Here is a 23209-nt window from a genome sequence, read left to right on the forward strand (position 1 = left end):
TGATAACTCCATTCACTCTCATGGTAAAGTCTCCTCTACATAGAAATCTATTGAATAGAGCCAACCGCACGTTAGGAATGCATTGGAGTCTATGAAGTTGAAGTTAAAATCAAACGTTAGTTAAAACGTGAAAGGGAACTTTTCCCTGATTCAGTAAACACGTAAAAGAAACAGTTTGATGCACTAAATCAAACGTTAGTACATTCACAATATAGTAGCGTTAACTGTTGAATTCTCTCGCTGCTGCTCTATTCCCATGTTCGACTGCGTAGCTGACAGCCTTGAGTTTGAACTCAGCATCGTAAGCGTGTCTCTTGAAAGGTGCCATTTTGGGGTCGTTATACACACACAAGTGGTGTTGGACTAGGAGTAAGCACAGTACAGGTGTTTACCGCTATTACTTCAGCGACGCCCCTGACTACGATAGCCGTAATGCTGCAAGCGGTGCGGCTTTGTAGTTTACCAGTCGTACTGAAATTTTGACAGAGCGCCGTGTACAACCAGTATGGATCAACCAATTGATCCATATATAAGGCGCTCCGGATTACAAGGCGCACTGTCATTTTTTGAGAAATTTAATGGTTTTTAAGTGCGCCTTATAGTGCGGAAAATACGGTATATAGCGCTTTTCCAGTCATACAGACCGCTCAAAGCGCTTTACACTAGAGCCACATTCACCCAATTGCACTCACTAACGCTCACACATTCATACACCGATATGCAGATCGGTAGGCAACTTGAGGTTAAGTGCCTTGCCCAGGGGCACATCAACATATGGCAGGAGGAAGCTGGAATCCAACCCACAACCTTCTGATTGCAAGACAACTACTCTTCCTACTGAGCCACAGTCGCCTCAGAAGAGTAGCTTCTAAGAAGAGAGAAGTGAGAACAAAGTTAAAAGCTGAACTAACAGCAAATAATGCAGAATTGGAGAGTAGTATGAGAATGTAGCGAAGAGGGTGAAAGTGGTCATTATGTCCTCCTGCAGCCTAAGCCTATAGCAGCATAACTACACAGATAACTCAGGATAAACTAAGCCACTCTAACTATAAGCTTTATCAAAAAGGAAGGTTTTAAGCCTAGCCTTAAAAGTAGACAGGGTCTCTGCCTCACGGACTAAAACTGGGAGCTGGTTCCACAGGAGAGGAGCCTGATAACTAAAGGATCTGCCTCCCATTCTACTTCTAGAGACTCTAGGAACCACCAGTAAACCTGCAGTCTGAGAACAAAGTGCTCTGTTAGGAACATATGGAACCAATCAGATCTCTGATGTATGATGGAGCTAGATCATTAAGGGCTTTATATGTGAGGAGGAGAATTTTAAATTCTATTCTGGATTTAACAGGGAGACAATGAAGGGAAGCTAAAATAGGAGAAATATGATTTCTCTTTTTAATTTTCATCAGAACTCTTGCTGCAGCATTTTGAATCAGCTGAAGGCTTTTAACTGCATTTTGTGGACATCCTGATAGTAAAGAATTACAATAGTCCAGCCTTGAAGTAACAAATGCATGGACTAGTTTTTCAGCGTCACTCCTGGACAGGATATTTCTAATTTTGTCAATGTTCCAGAGGTAAAAGAAGGAAATCCTAGAAACCTGTTTAATATGGGATTTAAATGACATGTTATGGTCAAAAATAACACCAAGGTTTTTTACTTTATTACTGGAGGTCAATTTAATGCCATCCAGGTTAAGTGATTGACTAAGCAGTTTCTTTTTTAAAGACTCCGGTCCAAAGACGACAACTTCTGTTTTGTCTGAATTTAAAAGCAAAAAATTTAACGTCATCCAAGTTTTTATATCTTCAAGACATGCTTGTAGTCTATCTAACTGGTTGGGTTCATCAGGATTTATGGATAAGTAAAGCTGAGTATCATCAGCGTAACAGTGAAAATCTATCCCATGCTGCCTGATAATTTGACCTATTGGAAGCATATATATATAGTAAAGAGAATTGGCCCAAGTACTGAACCCTGTGGTACTCCACAATTAACCCTGGAGTTTAAAGATGATTTATCATTTACATGAACAAACTGGAATCTGTCAGACAGATAAGATTTAAACCAGCCTAGCGCTGTTCCAATGATCCCTACAGCATATTCCAGCCTTTTTAAGAGAATATTATGGTTGACTGGATCAAATGCAGCACTGAGATCTAACAGAACCAGAACAGACACAAGTCCATTATCTGAGGCCATAAGAATATCATTAGTGACTTTCAGCAGAGCTGTTTCTGTGCTATGATGAGCTCTGAAACCTGACTGAAACTCTTCAATCAGGTCATTGCTGTATAAATGTTCACACATTTGATTAGCAACTATTTTCTCAAGAATTTTAGATAAGAATGGAAGATTGGATATAGGCCTGTAATTTTTCAAGTCATCTCGATCAACCGAGGGTTTCTTAAGTAAAGGTTTAATTACAGCTAACTTAAAAGCCTGTGGTTCTGATCCATTTACTAAAGATAGATTAATCATATCTAAAATGGGGCTGGTAATCAGAGGGAACACTTCCTTAAATAATTTGGTTCGGATTGGGTCTAACATACAAGTTGAAGGTTTAGATGAAGCTAATATTTCTGATAACTCAGGAAGCTCCACAGGATCAAAACAGTCCAAACACAGATCAGGTTCTACAGTTATTTCCAATGTTGTCTCACTTGCTGAGGATGAAGTAATCATCTTCAGGAGTATGTCAAAGATTTTCTTTTTAATAGAATCAATTTTATTTAAGAAGAATCCCATAAAGTCATGGCTGCTAAGAGCTAAGGGAATGGATGGCTCAACAGAGCTATGACTCTGTGTAAGTTTAGCAACTGTACTAAAGAGAAACCTTGGATTATTCTTGTTCTTTTCTATTAATGATGAGAAATAAGCTGATCCTCGAACATCTCATTTTAACCAGTCCTACTCTCAGCTGGTATCTGTCTTCCTCATAGATCTGAAGCAGTGAGCCCTCACTGTTATCTCTTTAGCTGTATTTTTACCTGATACTTCCATCAGAAATACAAACATGTTAAAAAAAATAGGCATTTCTACTACCAGGATGGTTTGGTTTGTGACAAAAAACAACAGTCACATCACTAGGCAGCTATCTCAGGCTAGCTAGCTAGCGACTTACCTTCAAAATTGCAGAGGTAGGATGAAACATAGAACTTGAAACCCTTTTGAAGTTTACTCTGTGGCGTACTTGATGCTCTCACAATGCGATGCACATCGTTAACGGTAAACTTCAGTAACTCCAAGAAGCACCTTGTGAACTTCGTAGACTCAGCCATAACAACGGCACTTCCGCATACCGACCGGAAACATTGTACCATCCTCACGCTAAATGAGGAAGTGATGCATGCACCGAGCGCAACAGCGAAAACAGGAAGTGACGAATACGCCTTACCACGCCTGTCCAGCAGAGGCAGTCCTCACCAGGTCATTATGAGCTATCATGAATATGATGGCTCATAATTCATCACTGCACACTGTGTTTAAGGACTGGCCTCCACATTTTTGTTGCTCTTCTCTTCTTTGTCTCAGTCTTCAGCGACCAAGGAGACCAAGACCAAGGAGGAAAAGGATGCAGAGTTGGACAAACGAATTGAAGCTCTGAGGAAGAAGAATGAAGCTCTGGTAAAGAGGTACCAGGTACGGAGATCTGATTTAACATAAATACTGTTGTGTTTATCACGTTTATAATCTTATCTTTTAAATGCAACCAGATTTTACAGACAAGTTTTTAAGTTACAACTTGTTAGATATTAAATGTGTACATTTGTTCATTTATGGTTTCCTTCATCAACGTTTTTTGATTTAAATCGGCTATTTTCTGCTGAAGTAGGTTTATTGTTTAAGCATTTAAAATAAAAAACGTTGTTACAGTATCCACTACTAGCTCATGTAAAGTGTCTTACAAGTTTGGTCTTTTAAACAGGGATTTAATTAACTGGTTCAAAAACCAGTAGATGACCATTATTTAGCTTTCTGTTCATTATAAGAAGGCAAATTTAGGTAACCCAGGTGTGTAAAACCATGGGTTTGCATGCCAGCATGAAAAACCATTAACCTAAGCTTACAGTTATTCTAACTTGTGTAAACCTTTCAGCTAAACATCATTTATAAAGATTATAAGTTAAGATGTTTTTTGTAATTCATGCAGATCTTAAAATTATTTCATAATGGTCTTAAAAAAGGGTTTTAAAACATCCTTAACTTGATTTATTTTAAACTTTTTGTATCTTTGCCGACGTTAAAATACTGCAAACGTCCCTGAAATGAGGAAAAGGTTGATTTGATTTTGCTTGGGGGTAGCATTAAGATACTTGTCCAGCTTATTCAGCAACCCGGTCCCAACAGGAAATCGAGGAAGACAAGAAGAAGGCAGAGCAGGAAGGCATTGCCGTGACGACGCCTCGAAAACCCCGCACACATGAGCCGGAGCCAGACCGGCGGAAGACGGAGAAGGAGAACTTCACAGTCACGGTGGATCTTTCCAAGCCGTCAGGGGTGAGATGCAGTTTTACATCTTTCAGAGAAAAGGTTGTGGCTCAGTGCAGCCACACATACAGCCACCATGACTTCGTTATGCAGACTGATGGAGTTACTGAAGCTCCTTGTTTGTTCTGCAAGTCAGTTCATCTGATCTCCTGCTAAGAGGCACCTTTAATAGCATGAAAGAGCAGAAAAATCAGCAGGTGAAACAGGATTGTGCTGATAAGCATTTAGTAGCCAATAGAATATATTTAAAAGCCTGAGGTTTTGATGGGAGGTAATGATGTGCAGCAACCTGTTGAGATTCCTCGTCATAATCTTTTCTGAAAAGAGTTGGGTTATATTTAATCAGTTTAAACAACTTTATTTTAGATAGATCTCGTCTAATGAACACTGGAAATAGACACCAGCCCCAACCTGCAACCCTGCAAAGACAAGCAGATATAAACAATGGATAATAATGATGATAATAAAAAAAAACACGATTAATAATAAACATAATAAAACAAGAAATAAAAAGTAGATGATTTTGATTATCATAATGAAAATAATATCAACCAAAACAAATAGATAGTATAATTGTCAGGATCTGCCATTGTGGACTTTGTTTTGGTTTTGTTTATTTACTCTTCAGTCAGGTGTTTCTACTTCTTTGGGTTTAGTAGTCATGTTTGTTATTCCTTCTGTTTCCTGATAGTTTTGTTCTCTCTCCTGCCTCCTAGTTTTAGTAGTTCTTTCTCCCCTCGCCCATAGTTCCCTTGGTGGTCGCTTTCTCATTTATTTATTACTTAGAATGGTTTTCTCCTCTTATTATTATTATTATTACAGTTCTCTTGCTTCTTTGGGTTTTCTTGTTTAGTTTCCCGTTTAGTGTTTCTGTGTTTGTTTATGGTTAGGTAGTTTGTCTCTTGCTTCAATCTTCTAGTTTATTAGTTTCTTTTCCCTATTCCTACTCTTGTCCTCTTGTCATTAGTTCCCCTTCAGTTGTTATTTACTTAGTGTTTGTTTCCTTTTTATATTTGTTGTTATTTCCAGCTCTATCCCTAGTTCAGTTCCTCGTGTTAGTCTCTATTGTTTCATTTCCTTCTATAGGTTAGCTTGTAGTTATTGTTTGCCACTTTACTTAGTTCCACTTATTGTTTACATTTTGGTTTGTATTTATTCTAGTCCTCGCTTTCTCCACTTCCCTCCCAGTTAGTTTCAGTCAGTGTTTGATTGGGTGTGTTTACTTTTGCAGTTAGGGTTTCCTTTATGGTTTCTTTTGTTAATTCTTATTTGCCAGGTTCTTATAGCTTAGGTTGTTATAATTTTCTTAGATCTGTTTCCCTGAGTTTATTTAGTCCATTTGTCTCCCAGTCCGGTCACCATAGCAACCATTCATATTCCCTCAGTTCCCTGCAGCCTGGTCCACACCTGTTTCATGTTTCCTCTGATTACCTGCCTCCCTGTCTCATTGGTCCATACTCCACTTCCCTCAGTTTATAAGCTCTCTGGTTTTCTTTGTTCCCCGCTGGTTCCTCACGTTATCTTCCTCGTCTACTACCCTGTGATCTACCCAAGTTCTTCCTAGTGGTTTGTTTTCTGCTTTGCCTCCTGTACCTGTTCCCTGTGGATTACCTGCCTGTACTCAGTACTCTGCCTGCCTGCCTGCAAGTCTGTGTACTTCACCATTAAATACTTCTTCTACTCACCATGCTGCCTTCTCACTGTGTTCTGCATTCTGGTCCTGTCACAAAACCCACAACCATGACAATAATATCCAAAACACATGTAATAAGTGAATAAATTAGTTTTACTGATATTAACAATAAAAAAATTAGCTAATAAATACATATGTACATAAATAATGACAATATATTCAAGAACAATACACAAAATAAATTCAATAAAATGATTATTTAAATAAGATGTAGTAATATGTAAATACACATTTATAACAGAACAATGTCTGAAATTAAGTGGGAAGAATTATAATTATTATTCCCTCTATATATTGCAAGCATCTCTATACATTCCCTCTATATTATTATCCCTATAATCCTTATAAATCCCTCTCAAAATACTCCATTACATCATTTACCTTTGAATTTACTTCAAGACATCAGTTTTTAAATAACAAATAAAAAAATGTAAATCATATTACATGCTCAAAATCTTGTGTAAAGAAATCAAACTGTTTGGTTTGATAATTCATTCACAGCACCACGACACTGCCCCCTGGTGGTCACTGCTGGAAGTAACCAGACCAGGTGATTGATAATTACACATCTTTACATCTTGAAGCTTGTTTCCTTAAAGCCTTTGAAAATAACTTGGGACCTCTAATACCCAGGTGGTTTATAATTTGGTAAGCAGTCGCCAATGCTTTGAAACGAAATAGGAACATCAACTAAGACATGCAGATAAGGTTGGTCTAGTAGCTGATTTTAAGTTTGTAGTCTTAACAGTTTACTGACTAAATATGTTTTTATAAAGATAAATACAACCCGATGTTTTGAATACCTTTTTTAGTTTCAGGCCACTCTGACGTTTCTTAATTATAAGTGATCACTTATAAGTATCAGCCAAAATAAGTTGCACAATGTTGTGAATTCGTTAGGCTTTCAGCGTTGTGGCTTTAACTTGTTACATGATGTACTGCAGAGGATCCCTACTCTATTCTGTTCTCTTCCTCACCTGTTTTCTGTTAAAAAGCTGCTTCTCTTCTCACAGATGGACAAGCTCACCTACACCTTCAGAAACCCATCGTTTACTAAACATCTTGTTAACTGAGTGCTGAAGCTAAATTCATTCTGGTTGATTCTTCGTTGTGGCAGAGTGGAAGACATGTTGGCTCATAACTCCCCAGAGGATTGTTGAGTCATGATGTGGTTAAAAGAGATTTAAAGTTAAATACATGGACGATCATCTCACCCATTCTTATTTTACTCTTGGAAATTCACTTTTGCTCCTGCCGAATTATTGCCCTCCTTCCTGTTTATGGCCTTTATGAAATTATTCTCATCTGAAACAGGTCTGTGAAGTCCACAGTGGTTGGAGAAAACAGGCAACCTGGCTGGGATAAAATGGGATCCTAACCAGGCCTGAATCTCCTAAATGTTACCAGATGAGAGTTTATGAGTTCTCATCTCCTCTCTGTGACGTTTAGACGTTGTTCTAGCTCTGCTTCTGTTGCATGAAGATTTGATTTAGGAGACTCTGACTGGATTGAACTGAAGGGATTGGACCTGTTAGATCAGGGGTCAGCAACATTTACAATCCAACAAGACATTTTGTTTTTTATGTTTAGTGGCCATTATTGTTGACATTTTTCCCACAATAATCTGACAGGAAAGGGGTGGAGAGAGGGGGATCACATGCAGAAAGGTCTTCAGGAACCCGCAACAGGCAAAGCCTCTGAATATGGGTTGCGCACTTTACCCCTGCACCACCGCTGCGCCACAAAAAGACATTTCTCTCCTCATTGTTAATAAATAAAATTAGCCTAGAACAGTAAAACCTACGTGACCCTTTGGAAAAAGCAAGTTACATTAAAGGAGTTTAATTTTATGTTTCAATTTATGTTTTAGAACAAAAAAAAAAAAGTAAATTTCTTACAAGAAGATGATAAAACCATTTTCTTGAATGAAACTTAACAAATTTAAAGAAAATGAAGAAAGAACATGTAGTTTACAGCCTAATGACACAACAAGAATCTGTTGTATCATAAGTACCATTCTGTTGTGGACATTCTACACAAATATAGCATGAAAACACAGAAAAAATACTAGAACTAACCTTTTTACCTTTTTTGTTAAAGAAATATCTCAGGTTTTTATCCTTCTTGGCCAAAGTTATGAAGAGCCACTGCAGAGGGCCTAAATGACCCCAGAGCTGCAGGTTGCAGACCCCTTATGCTAGACTAACATAATGTTTTAATATCTCCTGCTGGTGCAAAATAGCCTTCAGTTAACATATTAAAGTCTGAAAATATCCTACAGAAAAAGAGCTGAACAATGTCAGGAAAACATAACATTGAGATATTATTGTGATGATCTTATGGATGGCAGTTAATCCACACACCTCCAGCCCTCTGTGAGGTTCAGCCTCTGGGTTAGCAGGAGGTGTAACACGTAGGTCTTAACAGAGGTTAAAAACGGATGCATGAAAACTAAAGTTGGTTTTAGATGATGAGGAACTGTGGAAACACAGTCAAGTAGTTTAGTGAGAAAACATCAGAGATTGATGGTTAAATAAAACACTAAAAACATAAATGATAAACAAAAATGGAGAAAGAGAAAAGATGATTAACGACACAATCAAATAGATATTAAACTACAGAAGACAGTAACAATGAATCCTACAGCAGATTGGACGAGAGTTGGTTCCTCAGTGTCTGAGGTTGAAGGTGGGGTTTCTTACTCCATTGGAGGCCGTTGAAATATCTTGGTGTCTGGCTGGCAACATACGGATCCGCAGAAAATCATCTGCAGCTGCTCTTACCAACAAACACCTGCACCAGCTGCAGGTGTTTGTTGCATTTAAGATAAAAAAACCGTGTCCGCAAATACGCGCTATCCAGAACTCCTCAAGAGGCCTCGGCTTCATGTGGTTCAAATTCTGTAAAGAATCTCATATTAAGCACATTTTACTATCCGATAATTAATTGATTAGTCAAAAAATAGTCAACAGATTAATTAATTAGCAAAATAATCGTTGGTTGGTGCCCTAATCTGTTGCTTTACTGTTGTTCGCAGGAGAAGAGAGTTGTGAACGACTGGAAAGCCAGCACACCTCGGGGCCGGAAGAAGTCGGAGGAGAGCGATAGTCCTAAAGGTCCCAGCGATGGCCGCAGCCCCCCCAGGAGGACGGGGTCTGGAAGAGTTGGGCGAGGTGGTCAGAGAGGAGGAGGTGGAGAAGGAAGAGGAAGAGGTCGCCAGGAGAGGAGAGACTGGGAGCCCAGAACTCCCAGAGAGGGAGAGTCTGGTGAGTCTGGAGGCCAGGGACGTAGAGGAGGAAGAAGAGGAGGAAGAGGAGAAGGAGGAGATGGAGAAGGAGGAGGAGGAGGAGGAGGAGGAGAAGGTACACCGGGCGGAATGGACAGAAAATCCAAGGTGAGAAAAGATGATTTACTGGGACAAATGTATTTCTAGGATTTTTTGTAGGGATGCACTGATAGAACGATGGCTGATATCCGATATTAATATTTCTGTTACAGCTGATAACTGATATTTACCGATATATTAAATATACATTCCTACCTTTGACCATCCAGAAACCACATGGCCAACCCCCTCCCCTCCCTCCAAAACACAAAGGGCAATAAGATGGAAACACACATCGGTTTTTCATATCGGCCCAGTTTTAGTTATCGGACCAGTACCGATATATTAAAAGCTGGCTGACACCAATGTTGATGCAGATGTGTTGTGCATCCCTAGTTTTTCCTTTAAAGTTGTTCCAGTTTTCTAGAACAACCAGTTTGGTTGGTTGTGGGCTCCCATCAGCTGCTGATGAAAGTGGTTCTTCTTCTGGTCCATTAAGTTGGTGCTGGAAGAGAAATGCATTTTCAGTCCCAGAAAATGTGGGAGGTGTAGGGGGTTAAGCGCGTGACCCATATACGGTGGCCCTAGTCCTCAAAGCTGCTGTCCGAGGTTTGAGTCCCAGGCCCGGCGTCATTTGCCGCATGTCTTCCCTCTCTCTCTGCCCCCATTTCTCGTCTTATAAAGGTTAATAAAGGCTCCTAGTGCCACAAATAAAGTCTAAAATAATAAATAAATAAAAATGCTACCGAGGCACTTCACAACCCGCCCCCCTCGAGGTCAAAGACCGCTGCACGTTAACCCGTTCGGCCATTTTTGCAGTTTGATACAATGATCTGGCGGCGCAGAAACAAGACACGGTGAAAACAATGTTAAACTGTTAATGTAATAATATTAAATGAATGCAGTACGGTTCTGTCCTCCAGGAGCTAACAGCCGCCGCACACAGCGCAAACATGAGCAGAAGAAACGGTGCTACTGCTGTCAGAACGAAGGACGTCATATCAACACACAATGAATTATGTCTAACATAAAGTTTGTTGTCATTTTGGCGTTATTTTCAGCTTACTTTGCTGCGTCTGTCGTTTCCATAGACAGAAGGAACTGATCCCTTAATCAGACGAGGGCTTTCAACAAATCCTTCTTGATTCTGTTGCCGGAGAACTCGTCCTTAAGGTGCTTCATGCAGACAAATAGGTCTTCCGCTGCAAATACTGTGACGTAACAGTTCAAAAAAACGTAACAGAAGATAGAAAAAACTGAACGGACTGAAAAATATGACCCAAACAGAATATAAAGATATCTACGCAACACCTGGATCCATGTAAAGGAACAACCTTTGACATTCAGATTCTAGATTAATTCCCATAAATTTACATGAAAAATGTCCAGCTTTAAAAATAATTAAGATAAACTTCCTTACTGCTACTGATTCTGATTCAGCACTGGAACCAGTTTACTGGGAAACAAGCATCTGGCTGTTTTTTTTTTTTTTTTTTACAGAAAAATCCCAGAATCTTCTCAGCATCTAAGTTTTTTCCTGCCTGAATATGAACATCCTGCATTTGTAAAATGACTGATCTAATGTTTGATATTTTTGGATAGGAATGGGCGGAGAAGAGGCGACAGAACATTGAGAAGATGAATGAGGAAATGGAGCGGATAGCGGAGTACGAAAGAGGACAGAGGGTATCAGAGCCACCGGTTTTAATCTTATGCAGTATCGATGTGTCACAGTTTACAGCGTTTGATATATGATTTGTCTCTTCAGCCGGATGGAGACAAGCCAATCCGTAATTTTTTGGATGACCCGAGGCGTTCAGGTCCCGCTCCGGACTTGGACCGAAAAGAAGGCAGCAGGAGACACGTGCGGAACTGGGGAGGACTGGACTTTGAAAATGTGAAAACAGGACCTGAACTAGAAAGAGAGTGGACTGTAAGTCATTCCTTTTATCATTACCTGGAAGCAAACAATACTTCATATTTCATGCTGGTTCAGTTTTGTTCTTCCATGCAGAGTCGCCGACCGGGTCCGAAAGGCGGCTCTGTGGACATGACGATGTCGATGACCGGCCGCGAGAGAGCCGAGTACCTTCGCTGGAAAAAGGAGCGCGAGCTGATTGATGAGGAGAGATTAGCACGCCACCGTAACGCCACGGGCCAGTGGAGACGGGAGTGGGACGCTCAGAAGACTGAGAACATGTGAGAAGCAGGAACGGATTTAGTCTCTAAATTTGTGATTTATACCCAGTTTTCTTTCAACTGTAGGAAGACTGGTGGCCATGGTTTTTGTCCTTTTTATTCTCAAAAAGCATCAAATATGCAGTTTCTTGAGTTTCAGAGGAGATTCATGAGGAGCCAATAAAACAATCTCCTGATAAATTAGAAAAATGCAGATCATTACAAGAGGCACATTTATGCTGACATTAGATTAAAAAATGAATAAAAGGACAAGATAGATTATGGTTTTATTTCCAATTAATAGGACATCAGGTGATTACAGTCACTTTATTGGCTTTAGCAATCTTTAAAAAATCATTGTAGATGTCATTAGTTTAACGAATAAATCATGCAACAAACAGCAGTAATTCCTTGGTGACTCAAATTTATAACACTTGTATTTTCCTATTTGTCGCTAAAAAAATCCACCTATAGTCTTGGATTATGTTAGTAAAGAGATTTTTTTTAATCAGTCTTTGTAATGGTATCCCTCAGGGCTCTAGACTCGGCCCCACTTTTTTTTCTCTTTTCATACTTCTGCTATGGAATTGCAAAAGGGAGTAAATTACAAAATAATTAATATATATTATGATGCTGAAAACACTTAACTATGTCTATAATTTAAATCATTTTACATTAATGAACTACTCAAGTTATCAGCTTGTCCTGGAGACACAAAGATCTGGATAACTAGTTTTCTACTCTTAAAGACCACATTGCAACGTGGTTTGGCTCTGGTATAGGTGGCAGTACACCTGGCAAGGAGGAAGGTGTTCAGCAAGAACCAAGAGCTTTGTTTTCTTTTGGTTCCCTTTCTACTGAAGGAGGTTTAAATGCTCAGCTATTCAGCTACGTTCTAAAAGGTCATGTAGGCTATAAAGTGTGAAGGTACCATCATTGTGTAACCATACAGTTCTCTTAAAGGAAAGTCTCTGATTTATCCACCCTAAAGGAAAGTATTTTAGTTGCTATTAAAAACTTCTAAAATGTCTACGTTTTTTTCTTCTGTGACTTTGTTGACAGGTTCAAGGAGGACCCACATGTGGCTGCAGAGGACACAACAACAGAGGAGGGCGGCAGGAGAGGTTAGTTAACACCACACACACACACACACACACACACACTCTTGTTTTGCTAAATGTAGTGAGGACCATCCATTGACTTCCATTGATTTTCAATCATTTTCAACCCTTTCTATGCCCTAACCCTGACAATAACCGTAAACCTAACCATTACCAGTGCATGCCTAACCCTAACCCTAAACTCACCCTAAACTCAATTCACATCTTAGTCCTAAACCTAACCGTTAGCAAAATAGGTTGTGAGGACCAGCAAAATGTCCTCACTTTGGTACAAACGGTCCTCAATTTGATGGTGAAATCGGGAAAATGGTTCTCACTGTGATGCCAAGACAGGAACACACACACACGACAAACAGCCTTCTGCCTTTGTTATGCAACTGCATTTGACCTTCAATCTACTTCCATCCATTTGCTTCACAGCTTCATAAAACCTTAACAGACAACATCATCTCCTCCCTCCAGCTAATTAAGCTGGTTATGTAAGTACTTGTATTTCCCCAGAGTAGAAGTGAGTCTCAGTGTTGATCTTTTCAGGAGATCTTTTATAAAGATGACAGCTTTCCTCTGTGCTGATGATGAGTGACGTCCATCGCTAAAATCGCCTCAAAAACAGATGTTTTATCACATTAATTATTCTTCAGATTAACCATCCACAAAGTCTTGGTAAAAGGAGAGAAACACTTTTAATTCCAGGGTTTCGTTTATCAGGACAATGAAAACGATCTGTTTTTTAGTAGCATGTTAAGTTCATCAAAACACAACAGATTCTATTTTGATTTATTAAATGAAGATGGAGCCTCAGCGGGAAATTTATTATGCAAATAGTAAGTACATCCCAATAATCAAGAGCCTGTAGAAAACACCTTTAGCAACAATAACTCTCAGACTCTCTCTATGGAGGAGCTTTGGTGCACACTTCTTTCCAGCAAGTTTTGGTTCATTAAGATTTGCAGACATTTGTTTCTGTATTAGGTTAGGTTGTTGTCTGGACTTTGACTAGACCATTGCGCTACCTTGATTATTTTCTTTTTCAGACATCTTATTGTAGATTTGTTTGGGGTCACTGCCATCTTGAATATTTGTTGCTGTTTCTCTCAGCATTACATGGTCTGACGTTGGTGTGAATCTGCTGGGAGGTCCAGTCCTGGGAAGATTGGCGACTGACTTAAATAAATAACTTGTGAATAATTGTTCTCTCTGTAGATTGATGGACTTCAAGTTATTTGAAATTGGACTTATAACCCTTCCCAGATAAAAAAAAAAAAAGCATTTAAAAGGCAGCAGCTGCTTCTCTAAGGTCATTGCTGCTGTCTTTCCAATCTGGCATTGTGTTAACCTTTATCTGTCACACTGATGATCAATTAATCGAGTGGTTTAATTAGCAATGCCTGGCTGCCACTCTCCTTCTTCAATGGAAACACCTAGTTGTTTCTTACACAGTTTTTCCCATTCTGGTGCCATAAATGTTTAATAAATATTAACAGTGTGGAATGTGAGGCTGGATTTTTAGAAGCTGATAAAGAGCAGATCGTTTCTGTTATGTCCTGATACATTAATCCCAAGAAAGACCAACACCTTTATCTCTATCATGACTGACACTCTTCAAGTATATCTAATTTGGTGATTTATGAAGTGTGACCTAATGTTTGCTTTCAAATAAAGACGAGGCATCGATTTTACTCCAGATTACTTCAGTCGAATTTCACCGCTTCCACGTGTCTTTGCACCACTTGTTATGATGTTTTGCCCCTCTAGCGGTTAAATGATACGTTCAGAGTTATTGGGTCAGACGTCATTTCTTGTTCAAGGTGTTTGTTGTGTCTTTCTGCAGCGAGGGAGCGTAACCAGCGTTCAGAACCTCGGGGCAGAGCCTCAGGTCAGACCAGCATGGGGCTGAGATAACATTGTTTGTTGTCTACTGTTTGTGTGTTGCTGCCAAAACCAAACTCACCTCATTAAGCTCATAAAGCCTGGCTCACCTGCAGATGATGCTGTTCCTCAATCTGTTTAAATCTGAATCAAAGCACTGGAATTAAGCTTGTTTTAAGATGCTGATAGAAAATTTAAAAAACTATGTGAAATATCTATCATTTAATTTGCTATACATCTGTAGTTTCATCTTCACCGTTTCAGCTAACGATGTTTGGGGTTGATATTATCTTTATAAGCGGTCTCCCTGCTGTGTTTTCCGTTTTAGGAGTTTCTGAGTAATTGAATCTTCAAGCGGTTCTTGAAGGTGGAGAGAAATCCAGCTCTGACAGCAACTCTTCACGCTGTTATTTTGGAACAACAAAAGAGTCTTTAAAGAGATAATTTTTTATTGGAATTATTTTTATATTGACAGTTAACAGAAGAATTTCATCTCAAAGGTCCAATTCATATCTGGTCATATAGAGCCCAATTCAGCCCCAATTCAAATCAGTCCAGTTAGCTTCAGGTGCAGTTTCAAAGGGTTTAATTTAATCATTACAATACAGTTAATTCCGCTTTGCCATAAAATGCCTCTAAAAAATACAGCCACTTGCATGAATGCCTTACCTTTACAGCAGTCCCTCCTCCTGGTCAAGCATGTCGCGACAGTGGAGAGAAACTACCAGCAGAACCGGGCTCACATGAAGCAGTTTCCCTAGGAAAGGAACCTGATATGTGAAAGATCTGCCTCCTATTGTAGTTTTCAAACTGTAGGAACCAGCATTAAACTTGCAGTCTGAGAGAAAGGTGCTCCGCTGAGAACATGCAGAGCAATCAGATCTCTAAAATCAGACGGAGTTTAATAATTCAAGGCTTTTTAATGTTGTATCCTGAATTAAACAGAGATCAACTGAAGTGAAACTTAAATTAAGCATGATCTGTCCTTTTAAACATTGTGACCCAGACAATCAGAAGGAGTTTGTGTCTTTATTATCAGCTTTAAACGGTTGTGTCCAGCTGCAGAAATGACTAATGAGGCAACATTGGTGGCTTGATTAAAGCAAACGTACCCAACGCGTCTACCGTCCTAAATATCTGGGCTGGTTGTGGTGTACCTCAGGGATCAGTCCTTGAGCCCCTTCTGCTCTTAATGTGCTTCTTCTTGTCTTTCTCTTCTGTTGGATTTTTATATTGACTTTAAAATTTTACATCTCCCCTTTTTAAAGGTTTTAATGCACCTTGCCCCCAAATGCATAACATGCATGCTATTTGACATGTAGGCAGGTTTATTACTGTAACATCACTCATGCAGCTGTTTACACACAGTTAACTTCACAGTTTGACTTTGTTTTTAGAAAGGATCTGGGTAAGGACTTGTGTTAGGTATTATTTAGTCAACTCAGAGGTAAGAACGATACAGTCAGAGTTACTTGCGACAAGGGTAGCCCACTTTGCAGTGAAACTACAAAGTTTTGACACCCTATCTCTTTATTTATATGCACAGTTCAACAGACAGTTCAGACAGGGTGTGTGTGTGTGAGACAGAAAGGAGGCTGGTTCACACAGAGATAACAATGATCTCACACACACAGGGAGGAAGGCATAGTGCAGGTGCCTTGCAACACAAAGTTTTTACATGAGTGATAACAAGTTTTTGCACCCATCCAACAGTCCCTCCTTTTATCACAAGTAAAAACATTTAATATAAAAACGAGTAAGAAAAATACTTTGTATGAGCGAAAACTCACGAACGGTAAACAGATTATATTTTGTGGGAAATACTCATACGGCCCCGCCGCCCTCGGTGACCATTAAAAGTTAAATGTTGATTAATACTTGAAATCATAAAAATAAAAGAATAATACTTGAAATCATAAAAATAAAAGAATAATACTTGAAATAAAAGAATAATACTTGAAATCATAAAAATAAAAGAATAATATTAAATTAATGAATCAGTGAAACATAATAAAGGAATTTAAAAATCTGCCCTGTTTATGTCATCATTGTACTTTTTCTCATTTCACTTAAGCAACAACTTCTTTCGATTTTCTGCTGTAAGGTCATTTTATGAAATACAATGTATGAGTTCACTCAGGCTTTTGATGTGATTTATTTACAACATGTCATCATAATCGTCCCCTTCATTTTCGTGCATTTCTACCTGGTTCAGTGTTGCATATGCTACAGTGACTGACTGAGTTACTATTCTTTGTACCATGCATTTGCAACATGGGATAATACATATTGACAGGAGACACAGAAGGCCCATGCATGCTATTACTGCAACTAAGAGAACCTTAAACAGATTTATCCATCCCCCTGTGAGCATCCAATCTAACCAAGAAGAGTTAGGATCTGGGTGGTCATGTGCCATGACATTTTGCAGATTCTGTAGGTTGTTTAATGCTCCCGTTATGTTTGCAGAGTGTATATTATCTGGGATATATGTGCAACAGGTGTTATTCAATAGAACACAAACGCCCCCCGTTGATGCTGTTAGAATATCCAAAGCCATGCGGTTCTGAATTATCATGGCTCGCATAGCGCTCATTTCTGTGTTTTGACCCTCTTCTACTATTATGGAGTTATTTAGAAACAATCCAAATCAATAACTTAAAGTTTCCACGCGCAGCATTAATTTGCCCACACCTAACCAGGGTAAGAGAGATAATAATGTTTTATCATCTTTAGACCAAAGTTTAAATTCATCTGGGACATTTGTTCCCCAAATGGGGTCATGTGGTTTAACATCTATTTCCCTTTTTGATCTCCTATGTGGTATAACTATAGTCTGCTTACTAAGTATCACAGTGTGGTCTGATGTGAAAACTGGGGCACATACACCATACCAGCTGGGTGGAAGTACATAAGCATTATTACCACATAACCATGCCACCCCTTCTATCCAGTATGTGCCGTTTCCGGGATTATTCCTGTAAGTGTAGAAGTAGTTACATTTCGTAGTATTCCCTACAAAATGAGTATGATTCCCTATAATATTTTGTCTTATGCAGTGTCGATGGTTTCCGGGGTCTGTTACATATGCTTTGAATGGTTCTGATATCCCTGTAATGTTGAGAGGTTGCCATTGTTTTCTGTCGCAAGTGCAGTTTTCTGGGTCACAGCTATAATTTAATCTCTGGTCACTGCGCAGTGTATAATTCACAACGATCTGATTTTTATCTGTCCACATTCCAGAAGTGTTAAATATGAAAGATTGGTTTGGCATAAGAAAGAACTGTTTATCTGTGTATCCTATCAGGCCCATTGATATGGCGCAACTTGTCTCGGTGAGGTTCATAGCTTTGACATATATGGTGGGGCCTTGGGAATGCACGGGCATTATGGAACACACATAACAATCAGTTTTATTTTGAGTTTTAGCTGTGTCATACACATAACGATACCAGTAATTTTGCAGAAATGGGTGTGTGTCATGTCCTTCCGTCAGTGGTCTGAGATGGGTCCCGTCTGATGTCCATCTCTTCTGGTTCGGTATCCCCTCCTGTGGATCCTGCTTTAGATAGAGAAAGAGTCCTGCTACCAGAATTAAGCTCAGGCTTATCAGTCCTGTCCACATGTTACAGAGAGCCATTTTATAATTGGGCGCAGATCAGCTGTTTTCTTCACCGGTTTGAGACGCTGGGCCATAGGGGTCCTCCAACCCCTTTGAATCCGGACTTCCTTCTGCTTACCCCGTCGGTTGGTTTGGCTCCTGTAACGGCAAAACTGGCTTACAGTGGCTTTTATGGATCCAGGAAGGCCTCTCTGCTATTTTCAGAGCTGTGGGCGTTGTCAGGAGTATTTGAAACGGCCCTTTCCAGCAGGGGGTGCTCCAATCCTTCCTGTGGAGTGTCTTAATCAGGACCAGGTCTCCAGGCCTCAGGTCGTTCTGTGGGATAGGAGCAGAGGTTATCGGCAGACCACTGGACATTTGTGCTTCTTTTGTCTGCAACATTTTGTTCATCCACTCAGCTAATGAAGTTTCCTGTTGTGCTTTCTCTATTTCATTCATATCAGAAGGCAGAGGAAACGGTCTGCCATGTACTATTTCAAATGGAGTGAGCCCAGATTGATTTGGAGTTATTCTCATCCATAGTTTGACCAGAGACAGACAGTCTGGCCACGGTCTGCCTGTCTCCTCAACTGTTTTTCTCTTGTTTTTCTTAGCAGCTCTCTAGCTGTTGGGGATGGTCCTAGATCTAGAGACCAGTAATAGTGTGGTTGTGAGGACCCGTGTACAACTAGGGCTCCCTCCTCAACAATAGCTTTCATGCCTGTTTCTGTAGACACGATGTTTATGTGTAACTTCTGCATAATGTCTCTCCCTAGCAGATTTACTGGACATTTCTGACTAATTAGAACGGGAGCCTGGCATGTGGATCCTGTTTCAGGCTCTTTTATGATCACCGGTGTGCTTAGATAATGGACCTCTGATGTACCGGCTGCAGATCTAACATGTACTGCAGTGTTAGAATATTTTACTCCAGGTGGGGGTTCAGTTAATACTGTCCTACATGCCCCCGTGTCACACAAGCAGTTGTACACTTTTTCATTTATTATTATGTTCTTGTAGGGTAAATCTTGTGATTTGTTTAACGCTATCAGTTCTAAGGCTGCTTGTATGTCAACTTCCTCCATATCAGAGTTATCTTCTTCCCCTATGTTTTATGTTAGTTTAATTGTAGTATAAATGTCCCAGATAAAAGGTCACTGGCATGAGACTTTAAGGAGAGGACATTAACACGCCCTTCTACTGCGACTAATTCGCAGCGGTGTTAATTTTCTGGAATGAAATCCGACCTGAATCTCCAAAGTCACCAGTACGTAGTTTTAATCTGGGCAAAAGAAAACACAGGACTAGCAGAATCCTGCTGATTCTATTAAAATGCTTAGTCCTCCATACACACACAACACAGTCACACAGTTAGTTTCAGGTACCTTGTAATGTTTCTAAGTTAACTTGGTGTTATTTTATGAGCTCAATTTACTCCGTTCTTTTTACTTTTATAGCGCTTATTCTATTCCCTCGCAGGGAAATAACCCTTAGTCGTTTTATTTCCTCGCAGGGAAATAACCCTTAGTCGTTTTATTTGGCCCCCTTCTTGGCGGGGCCCTACCTTAATTTGTCTCTATTTTTTTCACGGTGGAATAAAACCATTCGAATGCAGCGTCCTTACCGGCGACGCACTACCAACGACTGTTAAGTACTTTTCCTATGAACTGTATTTTAAAACTGTCTCACCTCGGAGTTGACTTCTTGGTGACTCTCTGGACCCTGTGAGAGTCACCCCGCGCCGAGGAAGGCGATAACCCACTGGCCAGGTGTGAATTCACACACACCGGGACTTTCAGCCACTCCGGCTAATGGAGGCTGTGCAGCGGTGCTTCGCTCGACGTCAGGCTTCCCCCACGGATCCCAGAGTCACTGTTAAAGCAAAGAGAAATAAGGTTATTGAATTAATCCGGCTACGAAGGACCAATAAATGTTAGGTATTATTTAGTCAACTCAGAGGTAAGAACGATACAGTCATAGTTACTTGCAGCAAGGGTAGCCCACTTTGCAGTGAAACTACAAAGTTTTGACACCCTATCTCTTTATTTATATGCACAGTTCAACAGACAGTTCAGACAGGGTGTGTGTGTGAGACGGAAAGGAGGCTGGTTCACACAGAGATAACAATGATCTCACACACACAGGGAGGAAGGCATAGTGCAGGTGCCTTGCAACACAAGGTTTTTACATGAGTGATAACAAGTTTTTGCACCCATCCAACAACTTGTTAAACTTAAAGCTTGCTCAAACATGGTAGGATTATACTGGTAACGGTTTGGGATAGTTTAAGGGTTACTAAAATGAATAGAAGTAGATACAAATTCCTAATATTGGTAGAAAAACAAATTTGTGTTTTGTTAATATTTTTAATTTGAGGAGTTTCCTCATAACTTCAGGCTACTCCAGTCTTTCTCCTTTCTGTTTTCTCTCCCTCCTAATCCCTTCGTCTCGTCTGTACTTCTGTCTCTGATGACCTTTTGCCCCATTGCATCATCACCTCCTGTCTTCTTGTGGAAGCGGTTTTTACTCCACACCCTTTCTTCTGTCTCTGACCTTTCTTCTTTGTTTCCTCTCCTCTTGTTTCCCTTCATTCTTTCACCATATGTCAGATTGATTAACTTTCTTTTCCCATCCAGTCAAACCTTTGATTGTCTCTCTTTCTTCTGCATTCATCTTTGTTGACCTTTTGACCTGTCTGCTTCATAATATTCTTCCACATGTGCTCCTTTTCTCTAAATGTAAATGCTTTTTTATTTAAAGCATCGCAGAAAACTTTTTTTGTTTCATTACAGTGGGATTACTAGCTTGATTTAAGCTATTTTCATGGCTCTGAAAATAGACATTTAAAACCAGCTTTGAACACCAGCCCTGCTATAAATACATCAATTATGGGCTTCACAATGTTTAGTAATTTTTATGATGTGTTGATTTAAAAGTATAACTGTTTGGAGGCTGGTGCCTTGCAGTTTGGGTGGCAACTTTAAATCTGGTTGACAAAATAAAAGAAACACCCGCATAAAGGCTTCATAATTGTGATTTAAAACATGACGGCTCTCAATTAATCTCAATAGTAAAGTAAAATCAAGACATGAAACATTAAGCTAATGGACACAATCTACTGAGCTGCTCTGATTCACCTTCCAGACAATGGAGCTAAATTGGGGCCATAAAGTAAAGTTTGTTCAAACAAAAAAAACTTGAACCTGAAAAATAAAAGTTTGTTCAGAAGAAAAACATTGAACCTGAAAAATTATTTTGAACCTCCCCCAAAAAAATTTGAAAACTGGAAAAAAAGTTTTGCAACAGAAAAAAAAACTGCTGTGAAACTGGAAAAAAAAAAGTTCAAAACTACTTTTCAGATTCAAGTTATTTTTTTTCAAACTTTGCAGATTTGTTTTGGCGTGGGGGGCGGGGCCTCAGAATCATGACTGACAGCTCAACACAGCGGCTGAACAACATATTCCCAGCTGTTGCATTCAGGGACCGTGGGAACTGGAAATATCTGTAATACATCGATATTCTATATATATGTGATTGGTTTTGAAAGATAACATGCTTCACCGATAGAAGCAGCTTACGTGAAAACACGACGCGCATCTCAGAGGAGAAAATATGATCTTGACAGATTTGCACACGTGTTTGGTCTCCATTTAGTGAAGTGACTCACAGCCAGGGCTGTGGCATACTGACTGTGAGTCACTTCACTACATGGAGACCAAACACGTTTAAATCAAAAATGCACCAGAAACCAAAACCCGAGTCCAGTCCATGTGAAAACAAGTCCAGGCTTAATTATGCAAGGATATTCGGAAAATACCGGCTCGTTTTGCATCTGGTTTCATTCCCGCCACTTAGTCTAGCGGTTCTTTTGCTTTACGTTGAGAGCATGTGAAATCTCCAACACGGACTTAAAATGCTGTGCAAATCTGTCAAGATCATATTTTCTCCTCTGAGATGCGCGTCGTGTTTTCACGTAAGCTGCTTCTATCGGTGAAGCATGTTATCTTTCAAAACCAATCATAAATATATAGAATATCGATGTATTACAGATATTTCCAGTTCCCACGGTCCCTGAATGCAACAGCTGGGAATATGTTGTTTAGCCGCTGTGTTGAGCTGTCAGTCATGATTCTGAGGCCCCGCCCCCCACGCCAAAACAGGGCCAAACGTTTGAAGCCGAAAAACAAATCTGCAAGTTCGAAAAAAAAACTTGAATCTGAAAAGTAGTTTTGAACTTTTTTTTTTCCAGTTTCACAGCAGTTTTTTTTCTGTTGCAAAACGTTTTTTGTAGACATTTTTTAACAACTACACATTTCAGGATAATTATTTCAAACTATTTAAGCAAGTAGACATTATGTGTCTCCACTTTTGGATCTGGGAGAAGAACCAAACTGTTCCTCTGCTGGAAAGACGTTGGTTTGGATGTTCAGAAACAACCCAGGAACCATCAAGCCTCAAGCCTGCTGTGAACTGGAAACTGATGAAACACCAGAATAGCATCTCCACAGCGAAGCCAGTTTTATATCAGCATAGACTGAGAGGATCTGCTCCAAAATTGACACCTTCAGGCTCGACCTAGGTTCAAATAAATCCTTAAAAGTCCCAGATCCAGATTTTGGATGTGGATTAGTGTATGTGACCAGAACTGTAGATTCAACAATAGTGTTTCTTCATTTCTAGACTTCAGCAAAGATGAGTACAGCTCTCCAGTTTCTCTCTGTATGATCATACCTTGGAGTAATAAGAGCTAGGAGTACCTTTCTGTCTGTTTTTTTTAACTGGTGCACACAGACATGAGCAGATCTCACCTATTCTGTCTCCCTTTAGCATCACAGAACACATTTTAAAATGTTGGCTAATAAATGCTTAAATGGTCTTGCTCTACCCTTACTGTGTGATTTACTTAAGCCTCGTCTTCCTTCACGGGACCTTA

General features: G+C 39.7%; 1 protein-coding gene and 1 long non-coding RNA gene across 2 annotated transcripts in view; one reads left to right on the forward strand and one right to left on the reverse strand.

Moving 5' to 3' along the window:
* ccdc9 (coiled-coil domain containing 9) overlaps nt 1–23209 on the forward strand; it is a 45301-nt gene that overhangs the window by 3024 nt on the left and 19068 nt on the right. The window contains exons 3-9 of the mRNA XM_047391435.1: nt 3533–3640; nt 4349–4498; nt 9220–9576; nt 11110–11193; nt 11276–11440; nt 11522–11706; nt 12748–12809. Of these exons, the coding sequence (XP_047247391.1) occupies nt 3533–3640; nt 4349–4498; nt 9220–9576; nt 11110–11193; nt 11276–11440; nt 11522–11706; nt 12748–12809 (1111 nt within the window). The remainder of the gene's footprint in view (nt 1–3532; nt 3641–4348; nt 4499–9219; nt 9577–11109; nt 11194–11275; nt 11441–11521; nt 11707–12747; nt 12810–23209) is intronic.
* Nucleotides 20094–23209, reverse strand: part of LOC124883939 — a 34421-nt gene continuing 31305 nt past the window's right edge. The window contains exon 3 of the long non-coding RNA XR_007042358.1: nt 20094–20148. This is a non-coding gene — a long non-coding RNA (uncharacterized LOC124883939). The remainder of the gene's footprint in view (nt 20149–23209) is intronic.

Source organism: Girardinichthys multiradiatus, chromosome 18 (genome assembly GCF_021462225.1).
Source record: "Girardinichthys multiradiatus isolate DD_20200921_A chromosome 18, DD_fGirMul_XY1, whole genome shotgun sequence".
Lineage (NCBI taxonomy): Eukaryota > Metazoa > Chordata > Actinopteri > Cyprinodontiformes > Goodeidae > Girardinichthys > Girardinichthys multiradiatus.